Source organism: Pollachius pollachius (assembly GCF_949987615.1).
Source record: "Pollachius pollachius genome assembly, chromosome: 3".
Classification (NCBI taxonomy): Eukaryota; Metazoa; Chordata; class Actinopteri; order Gadiformes; family Gadidae; genus Pollachius; species Pollachius pollachius.
Window position 1 is genome coordinate 31,189,136 of NC_136936.1, and position 22,514 is coordinate 31,211,649.

Genomic DNA, 22,514 nt, shown 5'->3' on the forward strand with positions numbered 1-22,514 from the left:
ACACTGAACATTTGAAAAGATATATCAAAATCGAGGATAATGTTTTCTGCATGAGGGTGAGGAGGAAACGTTAGAGTATCGATAAAAGGTAAATGCGACTAGGTACAACTGAAACAGATTCAGCCAAGAAATATGAATAAATGATGAGGTAGGCTACAGAAATCGGGTGACTGAAATGTCACTGAAGCTCCGCTGGTACGCACAGGGCCGTAGCAGAACTCTTCTGACCCTCGCTCCATCAAGCCTCCGCTTCCTTCGCTTGACGTTTGACCGCCACCATTTTAATTCCGTCATCTCGTTGCCCCTCTTCTTCTGCGGTGATATAACAGCCCCTGATTGCAGAATTGGTACCGACTGCTTATCTAGATAAACCAACTACTACAATTCACATAACAGCAGTGAACTGGAAACAAGTGCACATTTGTATTTTGTTAGGCAGATTTAAAGAAACATTTGCGATAGAGTCAGTGGGAACACACCTATGGTTCAGTACCGAATACACATTAAAGCTACGTAGCATTAACACATTTTTCGAGCAACAAATTACAAGAAAAATTACTTACAGCCTGATAACATTGACCGCATAATGGCCAAGAACTGCCATATACAAAGGTCTGGAGGGGTTGGAGTGGTTTATGATTCATATTGTTACGAAACACTGGGTCAGTTAACACACATGACCGCTAATTCCTCTGTGTTTAGCGCTGATGGATGCAACAGTGTGTGTGTGTGGCCAAGCACTTATCAAGACTCTGGAGAAGGGGGGTTATGGGAGGGTATGGTGCACTGAGCACTATATATGTAGTGCTCTCAAATCCGTCCACAAAAGGCCAATCTCGAGGGCTGCGGACAGACGGGGGGGGCTGACTGGGGTACAGTGTCCTGATGCTTAAAACACACACACACACACCTTTGTGGAATAGCTATCACTGTGTGAAGCAGCCGTCCCCTGCTCACCAGCACGAGTGTCTGTTCAACCCAGCCATCTCTGTGGATCTGACAACTTTCATCTCCGCCTCCACATGCCTGCTGCTCTCAAGAACGTTGTTCTGTTCTGCGCTCCAGAAGAGTAGTTAAAGATATGGAGATGATTTAGATTGTGATATAAAAAATATGATAATAGCATTAAAAGGAACACGATGCTGCGATCATGTCCCAATAACCACAGGCACACAGACTTTTAAAGGGAGCCATTGATTGATTGAGGAGACATGCTATCCAGTCCCTCCAGAAAAACGCAATTATGCGATCGCATAATTCAACGCATAATCAGCCAAAGTCGGCATATTCATGCGAGTGCCGCAATTTATCAAATATGCCGCACTTTCACCGCATAAGTTGCAGACCTCCGCGCAAAATATGCGGGGCTTGCATGATTTCATAATCCCCGCATTTCCGTTAGAAAAAAAGTCACATATATCTTGCCATGGGAACGTTATGAAGTGACTGCAAGTATGAAGTAATTACGCGACGTGAACGTCATCGAAAAACTGCATTTTTCGCAAGTTCCCGCAATTTTTGCAAGTTCCTGCAATTTCATTGCATAAATATGCCGCATATTTCATTGCATTTTTTAAGAAAACGTGCCGCATAATCAAGGATTTTTGGCCGCCACAATCACAAGAAAACGCCGCATTTTTCTGGAGGGGCTGGCTATCATTATATGAATTAAAAGGCTCCCCGTTTAATACATCCTCATTCCTGTATTGCTCCCCCCACCTGCCTCCGCACCCCCCTTCCCCCTAGGCACCGGATCGTACTTGGGACTAAGGAGCCAGAGGGATGATGGCCAAACCCCAGTCAGTACTAGGGGTGGAGTGACAGGGTATCTTACGATAAGATACGCGAGACATGGCCCGCGATACGGTAATACCGTGATACCCCGAATCTGCAATAATCAATATATTGTTAGACAATCCTATAATGATACATCATGATGTATGTCATACAATGAATACAAAATGACAAGGTAAAGGGCTGGATTTCGTTCTTTATTCAGGATCCAAACTGAGTTTTTCAGTTGCTCATCTTTGGTTAATTAACTTCTGTTCAGATTCAGATTCAGAAAACGTCATTGTCTGTCGTAACAGAAAATCTTCTTCAAGTTTCCTTATTTTATCGATTAAAATATCAACATTTGAGGCAATATTTCCTGTCTCTTTCCTCTCTCTAACTCTTCAGGAATAAAGCATAAAAATGCAAAAATATAATATTGATATTTAGTACCAGTGTATTGATTCTAGTATTGCACGGAGAAGGGCTACGATATATCAGCGCATCGATATTTTGTCCCACCCCCAGTTTGTGCTGTGTGCTACGAACAGCCACCAGCACGGGGGGAGCGATGGCCTGTGGAGTGGAGGAGGAAGGGACCGCGATGCCTCCCACAGCCAGGCCGCCCCCCACACACACACACACACACACACACACACACACACACACACACACACACACACACACACACACACTTTCCCCTTCGATTGAAATGCCATCAATTAGAAAAATTTGCAGGATTATCCAAATGAATAATCGAATATGCTAATGTAAGGAGGTTAAGCAAGATATTCTCCAGAATTAACAGTGGAACTGGCTGCATTACTAAACGTTTTTACACTGCCAAATATGCCTGTCTTATGCACCCCTTTTGGTCCGCACGTTTACACTGAACAAGGTAATATACCGGTCTGAGTTCGCACCCCAATTTACCCTCTCGGACCCTACACATATTTGAAGTTTCATTTTGATATAAATGCGATTAGATGGCTCCATGGTTCCAGGGGCAGGACTTGCGTGTTAGAGATGTTGCTGCGTTGTCTCTACAACAGAGACAACACAGCAACATCAACATGAGTAGTTCTAACTGGAGAGATGGTTTAATCCGTGAGCTACTGATCATGTGAGAGAAGGTGATGCAGTCACATTTTACGAAGACGGGGAAAGATGGTGCAGGGAAAGATGGTGCGATCTACGAGAGGAACAGGAAGGCAGAGGAACTTTCCTCATGAGGTTTTTTTTTTTTTCGGGATAAAAAAAGTGGTCAGCAAAATAAAGAATATATTGGATATAAGAATATACCGTCTTGAATCATAATTTTCTTTTTTTAACATTCGTAGTATGCAAATTATTCTAAAGAGGTCTAATCTCTGGGCGTAGCCCCGCCTTCTCCAGTGAACCGAGAAAGCCAGCTCAGTGATGACGGGGGATTGTACCAAACATCCAATTGGCTTGAGGCACTCTTCTTCTTCCCGATCCTCCTCATTCAGAACACCAAAGAGCCTGATTCCCATCATTCACCGGGCCCTGGTAGGAGCCAGCTCGTAGCCCCTGGAATGAGCCAGTTAGTGGCCCCTGGAATGAGCCGGCCTATGGCTTCTGCTCAACTTGGTAGCAGGGGCTCGTTCCACAAGGGAGCAGGGTGAGAACAGACAGACAGTCTGGCAGGTAACCGCAGCACGGCTGGAAATAACAACAATGGACAATTATCTTGGCCTGGACACACAGGCAACCACCCGGTCAAGCAGCTTCCTGTGTGAGTGTGTGCGTGTGCGTGTTGTAAATGATGAACAGCTTGTTTTCTTTCCCCCCCTTGAGTCTGACATGTTGTCATACACCAATTGAAAGCTGAAGAGGGCAGGGAAAACAGCTGCTTTAGATATCATTGTGGTCAGTTTGGCCCCCAATGTTCAGCGTTCAGTCCAGAGCCATTGTGATTAGTCCGTTCTCACACGTCATGGATTGATGAACGCCGGAAGCCCTGTAGTATGTTTCCACAAAAACAACGCTAATTGTTCAGTAGCCATGACACCAAAGAAGCTCATGCTGACATGTCGGGCTCATACTACTAGACATAGTAACAATCTGGTTTAAAGAAAGACATTTTCTGGTTATGGCATCAGATACTTTCACTCTAGCCTACCCTTAGGTCAGGGTAGGATCAGGTCAGGTCAGGGTAGGCCCAGCTCAGGGTAGGCTCAGGTCAGAGTGGCATCTGGCTAACCTTCTAGTTACTGGTTACTCATTTGGAACAACAGCTCTGATAAAAAAAACAACAGGATATATCACTTCCTCTTGTTGAAGAGCAACAGTTGGTCACTTCTCATACAAAAAGTGAACTATTAAAAGGTCAAACAACAACTACTATAACAGGTAATGACTGTTAAAAGTATTAGTCTATTTGGCTTTGCCGCCCTTCTCCAGCATAACTGGTCTCAAGGGTCAGGCACATTCTGAAGTGGAGTTGTTTGAAACTGTTCGTTCATTTAAATATTTCGATTTCCACGTTACTTGGCCAATAATTTAATCAAACTCCCAAATTGTTTTTGAATCCGACACATCCATAAAGCATTTTTTCCAACATTTGGTGTCATTTGGTAAAAAAAAAGTTCCCCAACATTTGGTGTCATTTCCCAAAAATGTCCCTGAATAAAAAATGAAAATCCTGACAGAGATCATGGGTCCAACATTTTAAGCATGCAAAATAAGGCCTGTACACCATGTATCCATTCTGCAAACGAGACGAGGTAGCAGAGGATAAACCCAGAATTATGCAGAATTATTCGCTTTTTTGGAGAACTGCTCACTCAGACCAGCTATGTATGAGCCACATTCAAAAAGGTTTTGAACATCAGGGATGAGCTGCGGCTGAGTCCCCCTCTCAAAATTAGCTCTGTGTTCACACACTCACACGCATTCCAAAAAGCGGTAGGGGGTGCCTGTGAAGAACATTTGGCTTGTTGTTCATCTACCAGGGTGGGCCCCAAATCATCCATTCCAGCTGCCGATTACTGTTAAGTTTTCTTTGCACTTCTAATGGGACTAATAAAGCAAAACGTAAACAGCAATATCAGGAAGGATTGCTGTTTTAAGGCCAGTGGGTTACGATCCACTCATCAGTCTGTGGAGGTTAACATTTCCCTAGAAGGAGAGAAGGCCTACTTCCAATCATCACAAAGCAGAAAGGTGGTTTGAACATTGTGCAAAGCTTTGGTGAGTTGTACGGCAGACTAGGCAATAGGAGCGACATTCACCCAAAGAGAAATCATACAGGCACTATTGATGGATCAGCTTGAAGGAAACACAACACACGTAGATTATCCGCACACCCCTCGGGCCTAGCAAATAAGGATGATGATGTTGTTTTCATGTCATCTCAACAGTTTCCCTGTAGATGCATTCAACAACATCGAATGGATCTATGGGTCAGATTGTCTGACACTGCAAGCCCAGGTTTAGCTTGCTATTGGGACGCTGCACGACAATTCTGCATCCCTGCTTATCGCTGCTCAACTCTGTCAACTTGTGCTACAGCTGTCGTGCTTAAGTCTTGTATTTAATGTTGTGTGCACCCTGGAACCTGTGCCTCACGTGCACACAAAGGCATGCTTAGTACACACACGCCACACACAGATACAAGTGTGTGTGCGCACACACACACACACACACACACACACACACACACACACACACACACACACACACACAAAAAAAAGATATTCAATGAAGTCCAGGCCAGGGGTCCAATGGAAAGAGAAGCTGGGGTGTGGGCTGTGTGTCATCGGCCCTGCAGCATAGGTGCACATCAATAGTGGGGATCATATTCAGTCGATACTACAGCGTCTAAGCTAGACTTCACCATTCGCCCAGCAAATGAGCTCAGCTGATTGTGTGCAGGAGCCCTTATAACGGCCCTGTTCCCCATTCGATAACATGTAACACTGGCCGAGAGGGAAGAGGCCGACTTCAAACTATTAATTATCAACCAGGGCTCTGACCACGCTTGCAATGGGGTTAACCTTTATCTGTCCGTTCAAGGATAGCAGATTAGAGCTAGACTCCTTCAGCGGCAATGTTGACAGAGCTGTTACTACAGCACTTTCTTGGTCACCTAGTCTGTTGCACAATGGAACATTTAGTTATGTAGTTGCTCTAAAATTGCAGCACAAACAACAAACGGATAGCCTTCACTATCCAAACTAAGGCTAGCAAAAAAAACATGGCAAGCCTAGTAGACCGCTAGAACAAGCCCCAGTCTTCTGCTGCTGACCAAAATAAACTAAGTGCATTATTTTCCAGTGCGTGCATTCTGACTGTAAACTAGAGCGCTCCCTGGGTGGTACAACATACTGCTGGTGCACATGCACCTCCTTGGTAATCTTCCATCAAAACGCAGATTGAACCGCTTCTTTGCCGAGCGAAGTTGGAAAGATGGGGCCGTATTACAGAAACTTCCTAACTCGAAAATCTTATTTAATCTGTTTGGTAACTATGGTAACAAGGGTAAGGATCGGATTCAGGAAAATACTCATTACAGAACGGCCGATCCTAAAGTCAGGGTTCTTATCTTAACTCCAGATAGGAAATGTGTATTACAGAAATATCCTTAATTACCAAAATCCCAAATAAACTGTCCTAATTTTAGGATGACCCATCAGCTGTCCTAACAGCACTTTTATTACATGTAGCGCAGCAAAATTGTAGAGGTAGGCCTAATGGTGATCGACGAAATATGTTTGTTGAAAGGCTTAAGGCCGATTCATACCTCCGGATCCGGACGAAATTCGTCCATCCGCACCAAACGTTGTCGCCGGGACTACCCTTCATACCGCCGTCCAGTTTCAGCGTTGTTATGGATCTTACGCAATACATCCTCTAGAGGGCAGTGACTGTCGTGTCACAAATTACCTGCATCGACAATCGCAAACATGGCAATGATTTTGCTTTGTGTAATCCAAAATCTGCAAAAAAAAAAGGCGCAAAAAGTGTAGGCCTACAAGGCGGTGGCATGTGACACCCGTCACCAACCCGCAGAATCTCTCCTCAAAATGTTGCGCCATTTTTAAATGACCAGCTACAACTCATTGCCAAAGCAGGTGAACAATAAAATAAAAAGGTCAGGTATATAATATAAGTATAAAACGATAATATACAATATATATATATATATACATATCAGATATTTTAGAGTGGCGAAGTCACGCCCATTCCGGTAGAGCCCATGGGACCTATGAGATCGAAAAATATGAATGGTTTCAATGGTGAGAAAGTAATTATTTTCTAGTCCCAGTCGTCATATGCCCCGGATTACACATATGTTGTTTGTGGATTTAAATGATCATTTTTCATGCAAAGAAAACTAAACCTTTTCGTGAAGGAGTTTGATAATGTTTTTTCCAAGGGGATTATAAAAGCATTGAAAGAGGTGAAAAACAGTATAAGTCAGGGCATGTGGAGAGTTTCAGTTATGCCGATGGGGAGATTGTCGGTCTTGTCCACGCCAGTCGCAGGGAGCGTGACGGCACATACGAGACGTGTAGTCTCTCATTGTGTTTTCTCTACAGCCTTTCACTGAACAATTGCACAATAAATGGTCAAACTCTTGACATTAAAATTAAAACATAAAAGACATAAAAATTACCATTTAAATCGACAAACAACATATGTGTAATCCAGGGCATATAAAGACTGGGACCAGAAAATAATTACTTTCTCTCCATTGAAACCCATTCATATTTTTCGATCTCATAAGTCCCATGAGCTCTACCGGAAGGGGCGTGACTTCGCCACTCTATACTACTCTCTCTATTTTCACGAATGGTTGGACTTCTGACTCTATACTCAGTACTGCCGCCTCGATTTCCGTTGGTATTGCTCCGTTTCTCCCGGAGCACTCCGGATTCGTAAATTAACGCCTTATTCACACTACATGCGTCCGTCAACGGATCTCATTGACTTTGCATGGGGCGCTTGCGAAATGGATTGTGAGTCAGTCCGTTCTGTCGGCTCGGTGGCCTGAGTCAAAAAGTTGAGAAATGCTCAACTTTTCAGGCAGCGACGGATCCGTCGTCCAATCAGACTGTGTTATGCAAATATACACAAGGACACTGTCCAATGAAATCCCCTTTGTAATACAACCCGGAAAAACACATGGATACATCAAAAAAAACCCATCCGTCGATGGACGCATGTAGTGTGAACAAGGCGTCAGAGGCGACGCACCCACTGACGGACGAAACGACCTCCAGGACCGGACGAAAGGGTTCCTATCCGTATTTACCGTAGGGTATGAATGGGTGTGAACTTTAATCTGTAATCCGACTCCGTAACTACGGAGACCCCTCGAGCATTCAAAGTTCTCCGTCGAGATGTCGGATATGCAATGCAATTCGCCGCCTGATCGATCTTCTATGTTGACTACAGACCATGTAAATAGTGTTGTAAATAAACTTCCAAAGCTTTTCAAAACTTAGAAAATGTATAAAAACTTCCTATGTTAAATCCTTAATTAAGATAATAGTGTAAGATAGGATATGTTTCTGTATTGAGAAAAATCCTATCTTAATTTAGGAATCCTATCTTATCTCAGGTTAAGTTATCCTAAGTAGGCGATCTAGCATCGACATTCAGCTTTTATGTCTGTTACCTAGCAACAGATGAAGCTTACGTGCACATCCAAAAAGATTTTAACCATCCTTCGACGGAACGGAGACGGCAAGCACTGTGATTGGTCCTCTAACAAAATCATTTCCGGAATCACTTTCCGTTTTGACTTTGCACCTTATTTACTTTGTACATTGTTTACTTTGCACATTAAGGACCAATAAAACACCAAATAAGTTTTGAAAAGCTTTGGAAGTTTATTTACAACACTGTTTACATGGTTTGTAGTCAACATATAAGATCAATCGGGCGGCGAATTGCATTGCATATCCGACATCCCGACGGAGAACTTCGAATGCTCGAGGGGTCTCCGTAGTTACGGAGTCGGATTACGGATTAAGCCTTTCAACCAACATATTTTGTCGATCACCATTAGGCCTACATCTACTTTGCTGCGCTACATGTAATAAAAGAGCTGCCATCTCGCTAATTTGTAACAGTAAATGACAGTTAGGAGAGCTGATGGGTCATCCTAAAGATAGGACAGTTTATTTGGGATTTTGGTAATTAAGGATATTTCTGTAATACACATTTCCTATCTGGAGTTAATATAAGAACACTGACTTTAGGATCTGCCGTTCTGTAATGACTTTTTTTTCCAAAATCCGGTCCTAACCCTTGTTACCATAGTTACCGAACAGATAAGATAGGATAGGATTATCGAGTTAGGAAGTTTCTGTAATACGGCCCCAGGTGTGTATCATGATGAAACAAGCCTGATGTCTGACATGAGGTCGTCTTTGACTTGACAAAAGCATGCAGCCCACCTGCCCGGCCTCACAGCCCAGCCTCAGCCTCTGTCAAGTACAGAAACATACACATAGACTGCTCTGTAACAGTAGGGCTATGCTCAAGGTTTTTACAGTTAATAAACATTTATATACCTTGAGTCAATATGAATCCCCTGCAGAATTGGCATCATCAAAGAGCCCATGGGCCCTCTCCCCCCTGCCATTACCTATAGCGGGGGGGGGGGGGGGGGGGGGGGGGGGGAACTACAAATGCAGCAAACCTGTTTTCCCATTGCTGCCGGCGTTGTGTAAAGCTGCTTGTGTGAGCCACAGGCGCTAAGGGAGCGAGCGTCGTGGAGGACAGTCCCCACTGCTGCTAATCCACGGCAGGCTAATTAGAGCTCTGATCTTCCAAGCTGTGAATCCCTCCATGGGGCATAGAGACAGCAGTGGACAGGCATGGTGCACTCATGTCAGACCCCTGGTAAATACGTTCAATCAGAGTACCTTAGCCCCAGCTGAAGCAGAAGTAAGGGGGTGAAAGCGGGATTATATTGTTTGGCTGCATAGATTCAGCATATATTCCACATAGTGCACACACAGTCAATAACAGACCGTCAATAATACATTGACCGCCTGATTGCATGTTCCAATCAGATAATACTGTACAAATGATCATCGAAAGATGCAGCATTAAAAAAAAAAAACGACTTGGGAGCCCTTGCGTAAGAGCTCTGACTCACAACAATGTTTTTAGCAATACATATGATCCACAGCAACATATTTCAACGCTCGCATCTATCAACAACCTTCAGACAAGAAACAAAGGTGTACCATAATAAACGCCTGTACAGGCAAGCAGAAAATAAAAAGGCCCTTCTGTGAGAGCAGGAGACCCAGAGTGGGTAAGCAGAGTTTCTAAAATAGACTGTAGTTCTGATGGGCAGCCTGGTCCCACAGCACACAGTGGAAACGATGAAGAGGGAGGAGGTGGAGGGATGAGGATGATGATGATAGAAAATGAGCAGCAGATGGCATGGAATTATGGGGATTTTGAGTAGTTCAGTTCATCTGTCTGTGATATGATCGCCACCATAACACACGGTGTGGCCAAACGACGGTGCTGCTTTAGAGAACAATAAAGGCATCCTTTGATCACAATCACACAGCCCACCCACTGAATCTTACACTGTTTATCCCTGATATCCGAGGACGTTGGGTCATTCATTCAACCCAAAGTCATGACAATCGACAGTCGTGCCGTGCGTTCAGCACCCCAGCTCCGAGCACCATCGGCGTTCGGATGGCGTTCACCCTTGGTGTTATGAAAACGTGAACCACATTACAACCAAAACACCGGGGATGCCACGGAGGCTTAAGCACGACCACGGCTAGCTTTAGCAGCTAAGTAGCTCCAGCAGGCAAGGAGGTAGCTTGGGCTAGCGTCAGCAGCCTGCTAGCGATCTGCACCTAGCCCTAGCTACCTCCATGCCTGGTCACTCACACATCCGATTCTAGCTCATCGATGACGGGGAACACGTCGATGGTCAATCGGTGCGTTACGAATACCGGTTTGTGGTGTGAGTGAGCCGATCCGTTCCGTTATGTATCGCCCATGTGGTCGCAGTCCGGGGGGTCGTGACTCGGGACACCGGGGGATCGGACACTCGGATCCACAGCCACACATGTAGCGGTGTTCCGGACTGCGACTACCTGGGAGACGCATTACCCCTGATGGCTGCTAGGACAACTGACACTCACCCGTTGTAGGAACGTCGCTGAACGGTGAACGCTCATCCAGGGACTGCATCAACAACGCAGGACGACTATCGGTACGTCCGAGAGACAAGAGTTGAACTATTCCCTTAGGAGGATCCCTGGACCGGTAGCACCTTCTTCATGTGGTATCCCGACACACTGCGACCACTGGGGCTGGAGAGAGTCACTGCCGGAGAACAGTGAGCCACTGGTGGAGAGCCGCCGCTATTGGCCGCTGTGCGCCTTCTGCGCTCGGATAGAGGAGGTGTGTCTGAGGGGTTAGATGATCCAGGAAGCTCACCCGGATCACTTCAGTAATGTAGATTCAGCTGTACAGCACTGTGGGCTAATCCCGTGTTTCACAGTGAGCTTCGATAAGTAATTAGTAGTTAATTAGTGATGTAAATTGTCAGTGATTAGTGATGGAGTTGGTCGTGTACGGGGGCATGTAGCTACTGACAGGGTACGGTATGCTTTATTACCTAAAGCCTATGATCTATTTTAGGATGATGTGTAGTTGTCCGTTTGTATTGTTGGCCTGTGTATCTTTGAGTGAGTTTACCAAGTCAGAAAATTGCTATAGCAGTACAAGGAGTTGTTATGTGTTAAGGTATCCAGATGAACACACACAGGACGAAATTGTGACGCATATCAGCAGTTATCACGTATTTTTAGTTTCGTTTCTCTTTCGCAATAGCTGATGCGTAGAAACCGCAAGGGATTTTTTAAATGTTCCGAGAATTATGTAAAATATGCCGTGTGACTGGCGAGTGTTACTTTGGGACAAGGGGAGGCAAGGCAAGCAATACATTAAGGTGAATTCCAATTTCTGAAACATTTAAATATTGCAAACTTAAAAAACAACATGAGTATTTCTCGTTTGTGTCACAACCAAGAGGCCAATGTCGTAGTTTGTGATTTAATTTGAATATAACGCCGAAGCGGGAATCGAACCCTTAACAGTTAGCCAAGGGGTTAAAACGCAACTACATGCAGACCTTCATTCGTGTCTCTGCTTCACAGCGCCTTTGATTCTGGATAAACCCTCACCATGGCCTCGACCGTGCAGTTGCTCAAGACCGTTAACGAGATGGCCGGAGCCCTGGACTCGGGGGAGTGCAGGACCATGCTGTACCTGTGTGGACGCCTCGATCTGGACACTAACGAAGAGGGCCTTGGAGAGTTCTTGAGGTCGGGGGTCATTCAGGGGAAGATGAATGACCTGTTTCTAGTCGAGCTCTTGTTTGAGGTAAAACGCTTTGACATTCTGTGGAAGTTGTTCAGCACCAAAGCTCATGACGTTGAGAGCGCCCTGGGGAACAGGCATGTGTTGTCCCGATACAGGTGAGAACTGAGTAGCCTACCTCTCTTTAGATCCATGGAAACGGACAACAGTCAAGTGTTGAAGCTTAAACCAAATTAAATGTGTTTGATTTGCACAGGGTGCTGATGGTGAACATTAATGAGAATATAACAAATGGAGATATAAAAAACTTAATATTCCTATTAAGTAGAACGGTACCAAGAGAAAAAATGTACAAAGTTAAGGTAAGCTATACATTTGACGTAGGAATGGCAATGTCTGGAATGAAGGAAGTATCGGCCAAGACACTGAAGGCTGATACTACTAATTCACATTCCACAAATGATACACAGGATTCCACAAATGCATGAATAATAAGTGTGGTTAAACCACAAAGACGATTTAGTCTTTGTGGTTTAATATTTTCCCCAGCGATTGAAGAATTACCATTCGATTTATAATGCATCATTTTAGATCACCTATAATAAATATAAATACAAAATAAACAAATCATATACATGGATGTTATTGTTCTTCTTTATAGTATTTCCTGGATGTGGTGGTTGAACTGGAGAAACTGGATAAATGTTCCCCTGAACACTTGGACTTCATTGAAAATTGCCTGAGAAATATTGACAGGATTGATCTGGCAAAAAAAGTTTGTCTGTATAAGCAATCAGGTGGGAGTGGATTTCAATTATAACTATAAATATTCCTAGGGTTTTTTAATTGGCTTTTTAAACGGCATAAACAAATAATTGTGAGTTGTATTTGTGTATGTTACATATTGCATATACATATAGTGTCGTAATGTAAAAATATATTATTGTTTTATATTTATATCGTTATATGCTATCAAAGCCACTGTGAAGCGCTCAGTGGCGATTTTAGCCTGAAATTTCTGGTGGGGCAAATTTATATGACGTCATATTACGTCACAAAAATAGAGGTAGCTGATTATTATAACAGTAGGCCTACGTATATAGACCAGTCAGGTATACTATGTGCTGCATTTTGAGTGCCACCAGGGAGCAGACATCCTATTTCAAATACATTTCACATGCTTTAGCGCTCAGTACGACACAAAGATGTTGCCTATAATAATAATAATAATAATAATATTGCATTATATTTTAAACGCACTATTCGTTCCAAAGAATCTCAGAGCGCCAACATGGTACGCACTATAATATACCATTAAAGTAAAACAATTAGACAGACACATAGCTTCAATAACTTCCATAATTTATTAAACAAAAAAGACGATCTCCTTCAGCTCAAAAAAAAAAAAAAGGTTTTGACTCACCAATGCCGATCACTTAAAAAGGAAGTTGGCTCGACGGTTCTTTGCTTGAGCAAACCTCTCGATTACTTTGTCGTTAAAATCCAGCAGTCCATTAATGAAGGTGTTTTCAATAGAAAGCATGGAGAGGGCGTTCAGTCTCTTCTGTCCCATCGTGTTCCTAGTGAAAGTCTTTATCCTTTTCAGCGTTGAAAAGTTCCTCTCAGACTCCGCAGACGTCATGGGGGTTGTGATGATGATGCTGAGTAGAGTGCAGGTTTCAGACAAGGCCTCTTGCAGGTTGTTGTCGTCGTGAATGGCCTTGAACAGCAACAGTGCAGATTTCCCTGTGTGCAGCTCAGTGTGTCCGTAAAAAAGAGTAAGCTCAGTTTGCAGCTTCCCCTCGTTCATCAGAGCTGTGGGCCAGAGCTTGATAGCACAGGCGAGTTGGGCCTCCGGGAATGACTTAACAAACTTTGGCAACAGTGTGCAGTCCACCAGTTGTGCGGCAATAAGATGGTAACTCTGTGAGAACCGGTCCTCCACTTGCGCAATCATCGTATCACAGGCCTCCTTCATCACGGCAGGCGTATTTGTTTTCCTGCGCTTTGATGTGCCCGGCTCCTCACTGGCTTGGTTACCAATCTCATCTGCTTTCTCTCTGATTTCTTTCACGTGCACTTTGAAATTCTCCACTGCACGATTCACCCCAGATGCGTCAATCTCTCTTTTCTGTAGTATGCCATACAAAACATCCACTTCTGGCATAACTCTGGCAAAGAACTCCAGCAGCTGGAGAAACGTACGGTCCCGCAGGTGAATGGAGAGGCCGAATGCCTCGCTGATGGACACCTTGTCCCATCCTGGTTTAGTGCGAATGTTATCCAGACACTCCAGTATATCTTCGCGAGTTTCCCATACCACATTCACGGTCCTGCTTTTAAAATTCCATCGGGTGCCGGGTGGCCGCGGGATCCGCCTGTCCGATGTCTCTGCCAGAGCAGCCGTTCTTTTCGGTGAGGTGGAGAAGAACGTGGCAAATCCAGACAGATCAGCAAAGAACACCTTCAGCTCACTGATCCTGGATGCACATACTTGCTGCAGAGTTAGGTTCAGCTGGTGTGCGTAGCAATGTACAAATATTGCGTTTTTGTAGCTTTCCTTAATAAGTACTTGCACGCCGCCTACACTGCCACGCATAACCGCTGCCCCGTCATAGGTTTGGGCTATGAGCTTGTCAGTCAGTCCCAGTGGGTCGAGGACATGTTTCATAGCAGTAGAAAGGCCAATGGCAGTTTTGTCCTTCACTTCAATGAACTCAAGAAACCGCTCTGTGACGCTGCTGTCCACCATGTATCTCAGGACTATGACCATTTGCGATTTGCATGAGGCATCAGTGGTCTCATCCGCCTGAACAGCTACAAACTGGGTGTCCCGCAATTGCTTGGCCACCTCACACCTGTAGACCTCAAACATGCAATCCAGGAGTTCGTTCTGAATGGTGCTTGATGTCCCCTTGAACGTAGGCTCCGAATCGTAGTGACGTCTCAGCCTGGTGTCGCCCTCGCACATCGTTTCAAAAATGCACCTAAAAATGCCTGGGTTTACAGAGTCGGCTGACTCATCGTGACCACGCAGACCCAGTTCACACTTCCCACACAGCTTTAGGCACGATATCAGTCTCCCCAGTACATATCGGTTTTCCTCCGCCTGCTTGTTGTGCTCTAAAATGCTCCGCTGATAAGCACTGTCCAGCTGTGCCATGATGTTGACCCGTCCCAATAGTCCCAATTTCATGGCGCAATTGATATGAGCTTTGCTACTTTCATGCTTTACCGTTCTTTCCGCCAGATGCTTCAGGTCTTTAAAGCCATCAGTGGTCCAAACTGAGTCTGCGTTAGTGGTATTTCCAAAAAGAAGGCATGGAAAGCAAAACAGTGCTCTTTTTGTTGTGCTCGCAGTTAGCCATGTCTTTCTTTCAAACCACTCCATCTTGAAATTTCGGTTCGTTTTCTCACCAGGCTGGTTCAGAATGAAGTCGTCTGGTCTGTGTGGTCCCAAACGTTTTATTTCTAATTTTTCTTCCTGCGGCAATGTGCTGAATTGCACCCTCAGCAAATAATCTACGTTATTCATTGTTATTCATTAATTAAAAAACTCTTTCAAAATTGTGTAAAATCTACCGATAGCGAACTCTTCTGTAAGTCTCCTGTAACTCCTGATCTCACTCTCACTGTATGTTTTTTTTTGCTTAGTCTCGGGGTAGAGTTCTCGCGGGTTTCGCATTATCCCAGTCTACATTACGTAGAATACGTAGATTACGCAGTTAACGTCTAGGGGCAAATTTGAAATTGCCCCTAGCCTCAATGTTAACTTTGGCTGGTGTGGTTCGCGCTCATTGGTGTTTCTATGGTAACGGTGGGGCAGCGTGGGTCTTTGCCCCTCCGGAAACAGGAAACGGAAATATAGACATAACGTTCATTCAAGCAAGCACACAGGCAGTAGAACACACAAATCAAATTACTCCAAAACAAGGCAATAATGCTTGTGAGTCAAGTTTATTCACACAAATATGTACGCTACTTTGCATATAAAAAATATATATATAGTTTGCCACGAAGTAGGAATGGATTGAGCCTTCTGCTCAACAGCGCTATCTCGTGGGTCTGGTGGGGCACTGCCCCACCTGCCCCTAATGTAGAAACGCCACTGGAAGCGCTAGTGTTACTTACTATGCACCCAACCCAGTATCACGGAAATAGGTGACACGTCACGTCATTCAATCTATTCATTCTTGATCTGGGACACTTAATTTCATTTTTTTTCGTGCCAAAAGCACAAATTTCAAACTCATCCTAAAAAGAAGAGCAAGCAGCTACCTTTTTTTCAGTCGCGGTTTGCCTACAGAGCAGCGCACCTGCATTAAATATATCCGTGAATTGTCACTATTTCTCAGAATCAAAGGTGAAAGTAGAAACGGGTGGCCAAAAGCTGTCATATTGTTAGAAATTTGAAATTACGTGTCCCAGATCACAAATGAATAGATTAAATGACATGACAGTGTCACGTATGTCCGTGAGACTGGGTTTGCACCTGTCATATTGATACAGGGCTGAATATTTAAATAAATGCTAATATTTGCATCAAAACCAAATAGATGGAGCCCTTCAGATACAGTCAGTCCCTCACCCGACAGCTCCACAGCAGAGTACTGCAGCTCATGTAAGTAGAAAGCTTGAAAAAAACTTGTTTTTTTGGACCCTATTCTGAATCCACCGAACCAATTTTTTACCTTTTTTTCACCCCTCTTTTCAGTGTCCAACTCAAACTTATTCTTATCCTCTCCAACAACTAAGCCACAGACAGATCTTACACAATGGTAAGTTTATATGTATAATTGTCTTGGACACACACGCATACCTTACTGTTAGGGCGCACTAACACTAGGCCATCTGTACCGTGCCCGAGTACGTTTGCCCCCTAAAGTCTAGATCGTTTGGCTAGTGTGAGCACGCCATCCCTACTCAAATATAGTTAAACTCCGTGGCCTCAGTCAAGGGCGTAGGAACCGGGGGGGACGGAGGGGAGGTGTCCCCTCCAATATCGGAGACAGGCGCATTTGTCCCGCCTAAAAATTATACCGGATCTGTCAGGTTTCCGATATGTGTCCCCCCAAATGTTAAACTCATTCCTACGCCCCTGGCCTCAGTACACTTCGGAGAGACGTGCTCAGGCCACGGTACAGATGCTAATGAGCCGACAAGCGCGTACGCATACGTATGTACAAGAGGCAACCGTACTCAGGCTGAGGCACCGTCCACACGGAGCCGATCCGGTTTCGTTTTATGCGGTTCGGGAACAGCTCCGTAAAGACGGAGTCATTGCTAAACCGCATCGAGCTGTAGAAACGCTGTAGTAAATATTCAAGGCGCTGGTTCTCCACAGAAAAAGTGGAGCGCATCAAGCCTGCGCGCATACAGCCGGCGCGCTGTATCCAAACATTCAGTCACGAGGAGATTCAACCTTTTAAATTGAGCAAAAGTACTTTTTAATGTACAGTTAGTAATTAAATTTATCAAGGGGCTTTATTTAAAGCTACAAAAAGAATACAAATAAAATAATAATTAAAAAAATTCAACGCAACTCTGACGTCCCCCAGCTGGTGGGTGGGCTAATGACGTCATCGTTTGCGTTTCATGCGGCCGTCCACACGAATCCTGTTCACACTACCTCCGCAGTCGACGGATCTCATTGACTTTGCATGGGGCGCTCGCAAAATGCATTGTGGGTCCATCCGTCCATTCGGCTCCGTGGCCTGCGTCAAAAAGTTGAGAAATGTTCAACTTTTCAGGCAGCGGCGGATCCGTCGGCCAATCAGATCGCGGATATGCAAATACCCCATGCGTTTCCTGGATCCATTTTGCAATAACAAGCAGGAAGAAGCAGTAAAAATCCGGCGGTTATATTTTTTTAAAGAAATGTGGAATGATAGGATTGTTTCTAGGCACCTGTTGTTTGTGCCATCTTTTGAATTTATATCCACACATCGGCTTTGTAGCGGGAAGCGATTTGATTGGCTGCAGTATGCGTCTAAAAAGACTAGTCCCCTATACGTCAGACACGCCCTCGGTCATCCGTTGACGGACGCATGTAGTGTGAACAAAAACCGCATAGGTCCGGATAGATTTGAAACCACCTCCTGACCAATCAGGGTATCTCTAATCTGATTGGTTCAGGAAATTCTGCTTGCTTGTCAATCATAAGTGAGTCACTGCAATACTTCTCAAGGACGTGCCGCATAGGGAGGAAGGAGGCGTTTTTTTGGGGTTATTTTTTCAGAATTTTACTCTCTCTGTCTGTCTTCTCTCTCTCATTATAACTCTACAGTCTAACCTAAAGCTTATTTTAAATTGTTGTGTGTAGACCCGGGTTGAGAAATATTTTCAAGACCCCAGTTCAAGAATAATAGCTAATTCATCATCCCATCCCTTCTTGTTTTCAGCTCCACATATCTCCACAGTACCGGTGTCAACGCCAGTCAGCCAGGAGGTAATTTATGGAGTGAATTTAGTGCCAATATTACTTACATGCATTTACACATCTAATTATGGTTTTGTGACGTGAATACATAAACAAAGTTAAGTTTTGTGAACCGCAAATCCTATTCACATCTGTGAATATTCACGAATGGACGTTGTCGTGTGAACTGTGAACCGTTTGTTGTGAGGTGTGATCTGCTTTCATGCATTGGTCAATCTCATCTTGAGGATACAAACTACTGTGAAGAAACATCTTTTTGGCACAGTTATCTTTTTGCTTGCACGTGCAGAAATAATGTTAATTAAATAACATTATTTCTGCACAGGATTTTAAATAACATCCTGACAGGGCAAATTGTATGTATGTATGTATGTATGTATGTATGTATGTATGTATGTATGTATGTATGTATGTATGTATGTACGTATGTATCAGTGGCGGCTGGTGGTTTTTAAAGTGAGGGAGGAAGGACTGCGTGCTTGGTTGCCATTGGCCTGCTTGCCTGCGTATGGTGGCATAAGTATGTGAGGCTCAAGTTGTTTGGGGAACTACAAAATATTAGGGAGAGATAATTATGTGAATTGATACAAATCCACTAGTTGCAGCATTGTACTTTGAAAGCTGGTGGGCAGCATGTCTTTGCCTAAAATGGCAGAAGGAAAGGATGGAAAGCCAATTAGTCAAATCAGGCCTACTCTTGATTTGTAAAACTCAATAAAAAAATCTGGGCCTAGCATTGGACCTATTTTTGCCCTCAATGACTGAAGCTATTGGTTGTCATTTGGCTATGTTTAATTTCAGCTACAATTGTTTTAAGAAAAATGAAGACACAGGACCAAAAGTGATGCCGTATAAAATGCATCATGCTCTGAATCATTAGCTAACATCCTTTCCACAATATCAAACAGAATGGTCGGAGTAACAAACAATTAAAATAACATTATTCCACAACGATTTACATGGGCTGTTTTGTTTGAGGCAAATGTGGATGTTAATGGATGTTTCAGAATGTTGGTCATGGTGTTAAGCCAATTAAGATTGAGGGACTTCAACATCAAGTCAATCCTCCTCACGGGCTCCGCAGCTCGGCCACGGGCAGCCCGGCCACGGGCTCCGCATCCCGGCTGCGGGCTACGGAAACGCCAATATAACGGTGGAAGCGAGGCATACGACTGAGTGGGTTCGTTGGTTCTCGTAGCCTAGACTTGAGGGGATAACCCCTCCCTCCAGGCTGCTCCACAGCCAGGGCTCCTGCTTATTGGCTCATAGCGTAGCCATGCGCCGTGAACAGACGTAGGCGAGATCCAGATCCCTTAGCTAGTCACACCCACTCAGAGGAGGACTTTCCTCCTCACTCCCATTGAACCCCATGTTATTCACCGGTCGCCAACACTTTCGGGGAAATGAATGGGAGTCAATGGAGGCAGGGAGTAATTGACATGTTGACAATTACTCCCTGAAGTAATTGTCAATAGGCGATAGGGGATGCTAATGTCCCTTTACTGAGGGAAACGAACATTACATATACAAAGGCATTAAAGTAGTCATATTTAATGGCATTAATTCATTAGTAGTCTGGGCAATCTCCATTTTTTATTCTACAACGATGTTAAGGAGGATCTTCCTCCCTCTCCTCACTGGAGAAGCCTCCCCTGATATATATATAAAATATAAATAAAAATGTGAAACACAAGAAGAGTGATGTGAGGTGCATCTGGGTTAATCCCCTCACTGTCTTGTAGAGTGTGATGGAGGGGTACAGTCTGAAAGCGGAGCAGAGAGGATTCTGTCTCATCATCGACTGCGTTGGAGCTGACGGAGGTGAGGTTGTGCAGGCTTTTCCCCTCCAGTAAAGACTGTGATAATGGCCCTCAATAGTTTCTCATACTAGTTGTAGTTTGGCCTTTGGATGTGTCCATATTATGCATCACACCAGCCTCTAGTATCCCTGTCTAAGCTTAGCTCTGTCATTTATGGTTAAAATGTGGACTTTTGTCCAAAGTGATCCACTGTCATTAAGCAGCAGGGATTTTGTTGGGGTGACTTATTCCAGGATGCCTACAAGTGGATTGTGGATACTTTCGGATCAAACCCAGTAACTTTGACTGGGAGTCAACACCCCATCCATGAACAATCACTCCCTAACTAATAAAGTGTACCAGTATCCCATCCCAACCCTTTAACTGTTGGTCTCTCAACCCGCTCAGAGAGGTTGGAGCAAGCGTTCAGAGCGCTCCATTTCCGGGTGGAGCTCCACCAGTTGCTGAGCGTCCACACCATGGAATCCCTCCTGAGGGAGGTGTCCTGGCGGCTTGGGGCGCAGCATTGCGCTGACGCCTTCGTCTGCTGCATCATCAGCCGGGGGACCTCCGCCCGCCTGCTGGCCACGGACCCCGCCCAGCACGGCGTAGGCCTGGACCTGGACCTCGTCAGACACCTGTTCTCAGGCATCAACTGCCCCATGCTGGCCGGCAAACCCAAGCTGTTCTTCATCCAGAGGTACGGAGTCCAGCAGCCCTCGGCCCCGCAACGCAGCGCGCCCACTCACCGGGACTCGGATCTGGAGACAGACGGGGTGGCGTGCGGCAAGGTGGCGTGTGGCGGAGGGGCGGCGGTCCCAACGGACGCAGACGTGTTCTGGAGCCACTGCTGGACCAGCGAGTGTCAGTTGGAGCAGGGGAACCACCGTTCGGTCTACCTGGGGGCACTCACTGACGGCCTGCTCAGGGGGAGGAGGAGGTAAGAGAGAGCAGCTGGTTATTGGATCTGATAACACGTCTGTGAGGGTCGCTTCATGTTCTCAGCCTCAATCATAAAATGTAAACATCCCCCAATTCCCCAAAGTAAAAAATATAAATAAAAGTTGTATTGTTCACGCTAATCCCTTGTTTGGTTTTTTGATAGGAAAACCAATCTGGTTGATGTTCACACTGAACTGAACGGGCTGATCTACGAACACAACAAGAGGAATCCTGCAGCCAGATACGACATTGATCTGAAACACACACTCAGAAAGCAACTCTGCTTGACATAAGTCATGTTTCTCCATCATTAATTAGATGCCCATGATGGGCCAAGATATTAGTTAAACCTGTATTAGAATGCAGAGGCTGCCCTCTAGTGGTGGATATCATACTCACACTTGTACATGGATTATATCCTAGCAATAATTGTACATTATTATGGCTAGGCTTTCATTGATTATTGAATAAACGCCTAATAGGTAATATATTAAATAAGAGGAATAGTAAGCATAAGGATATTAACGCAATGAACCACTTATTTTGTATGATGTTATTTATTATTCTACTAAAGCAATATCCTATATTTAACAGGCTGCGAGTATCACTTTGAGGCGTATCACAGTCTCTTTGTCTGTTGGTTCGAACTAAAATAAAGCTTATGTCATAATACTGCAGTGTGTGCTCATGTCAATGACTTTAACCTGTTACTTTCTTTGTGAACCTAACAGAAGTTAGGTTTGGGCTGAGGTAACATGCAGACATTGTTGTCTGGATATACGTGTACATTACTTGCCTTGTTGGCTCAATGAGTAGATTGTTTGACGATGATTTCACAATTAGACAAAGGGAATAATTAAAAAAATTTCTGCCTCGTTTTACCCACAGAATTGTTATGGGCTCAAAGACAATGGCCCAATCCCAAAGCCAGCCCTGAGAACTAAAGGCGCGTTCACTGTCCTGGTGATAACGAGACGGCTCGACAGGTTTTCGCATGTTTCCGACAGCGACCGTTCATGTGCACTGCGTTAGGAATCTAAAAGTTCTTCACAGTCAGCACGTTTTTTTTATCCGATAAAAAAGTCAGAACTAAACAGAACTTAGTAGAATCTGTTTCAAGTTTGCATGCCTATCACATACTATCCTTTTGCTTTTATTTATGAGAATAACATACAGTATTGCAACTGCATGGAAGGCAACACATGCCCTTATCTAGAGCTGGT

At 44.4% G+C, this 22,514-nt stretch overlaps 2 protein-coding genes across 4 annotated transcripts in view; one reads left to right on the forward strand and one right to left on the reverse strand.

Annotated features, from left to right (window-relative positions):
* Positions 1–16,659, reverse strand: part of LOC307072844 (hyccin 2) — a 66,301-nt gene extending 49,642 nt beyond the window's left edge. The window contains exon 1 of one of the 2 annotated variants that reach the window (XM_079732364.1): positions 13,535–16,659. The gene's annotated coding sequence lies outside the window, so the exon portion shown is untranslated. Of the gene's footprint in view, positions 1–10,928; positions 11,115–13,534 lie in introns of those variants that run through there. The other variant, XM_079732363.1, reaches the window with a different exon arrangement.
* On the forward strand, positions 11,217–21,963 carry LOC307072845 (CASP8 and FADD-like apoptosis regulator). 2 transcript variants are annotated; one of them, XM_079732365.1, is made up of 10 exons: positions 11,217–11,388; positions 11,949–12,269; positions 12,368–12,473; positions 12,773–12,908; positions 16,668–16,732; positions 16,826–16,889; positions 18,513–18,559; positions 20,293–20,371; positions 20,758–21,289; positions 21,455–21,963. In XM_079732365.1, the coding sequence occupies exons 2-10, from the start codon at positions 11,977–11,979 to the stop codon at positions 21,582–21,584; spliced, it is 1,452 nt and encodes a 483-aa protein (XP_079588491.1). In that variant the 5' UTR covers positions 11,217–11,388; positions 11,949–11,976; the 3' UTR covers positions 21,585–21,963. The 2 variants fall into 2 exon arrangements, with proteins under 2 accessions (XP_079588491.1, XP_079588492.1); XM_079732366.1 differs by lacking the exon at positions 11,217–11,388 and adding an exon at positions 11,615–11,740.
* Positions 21,964–22,514: the final 551 nt, after the last annotated feature.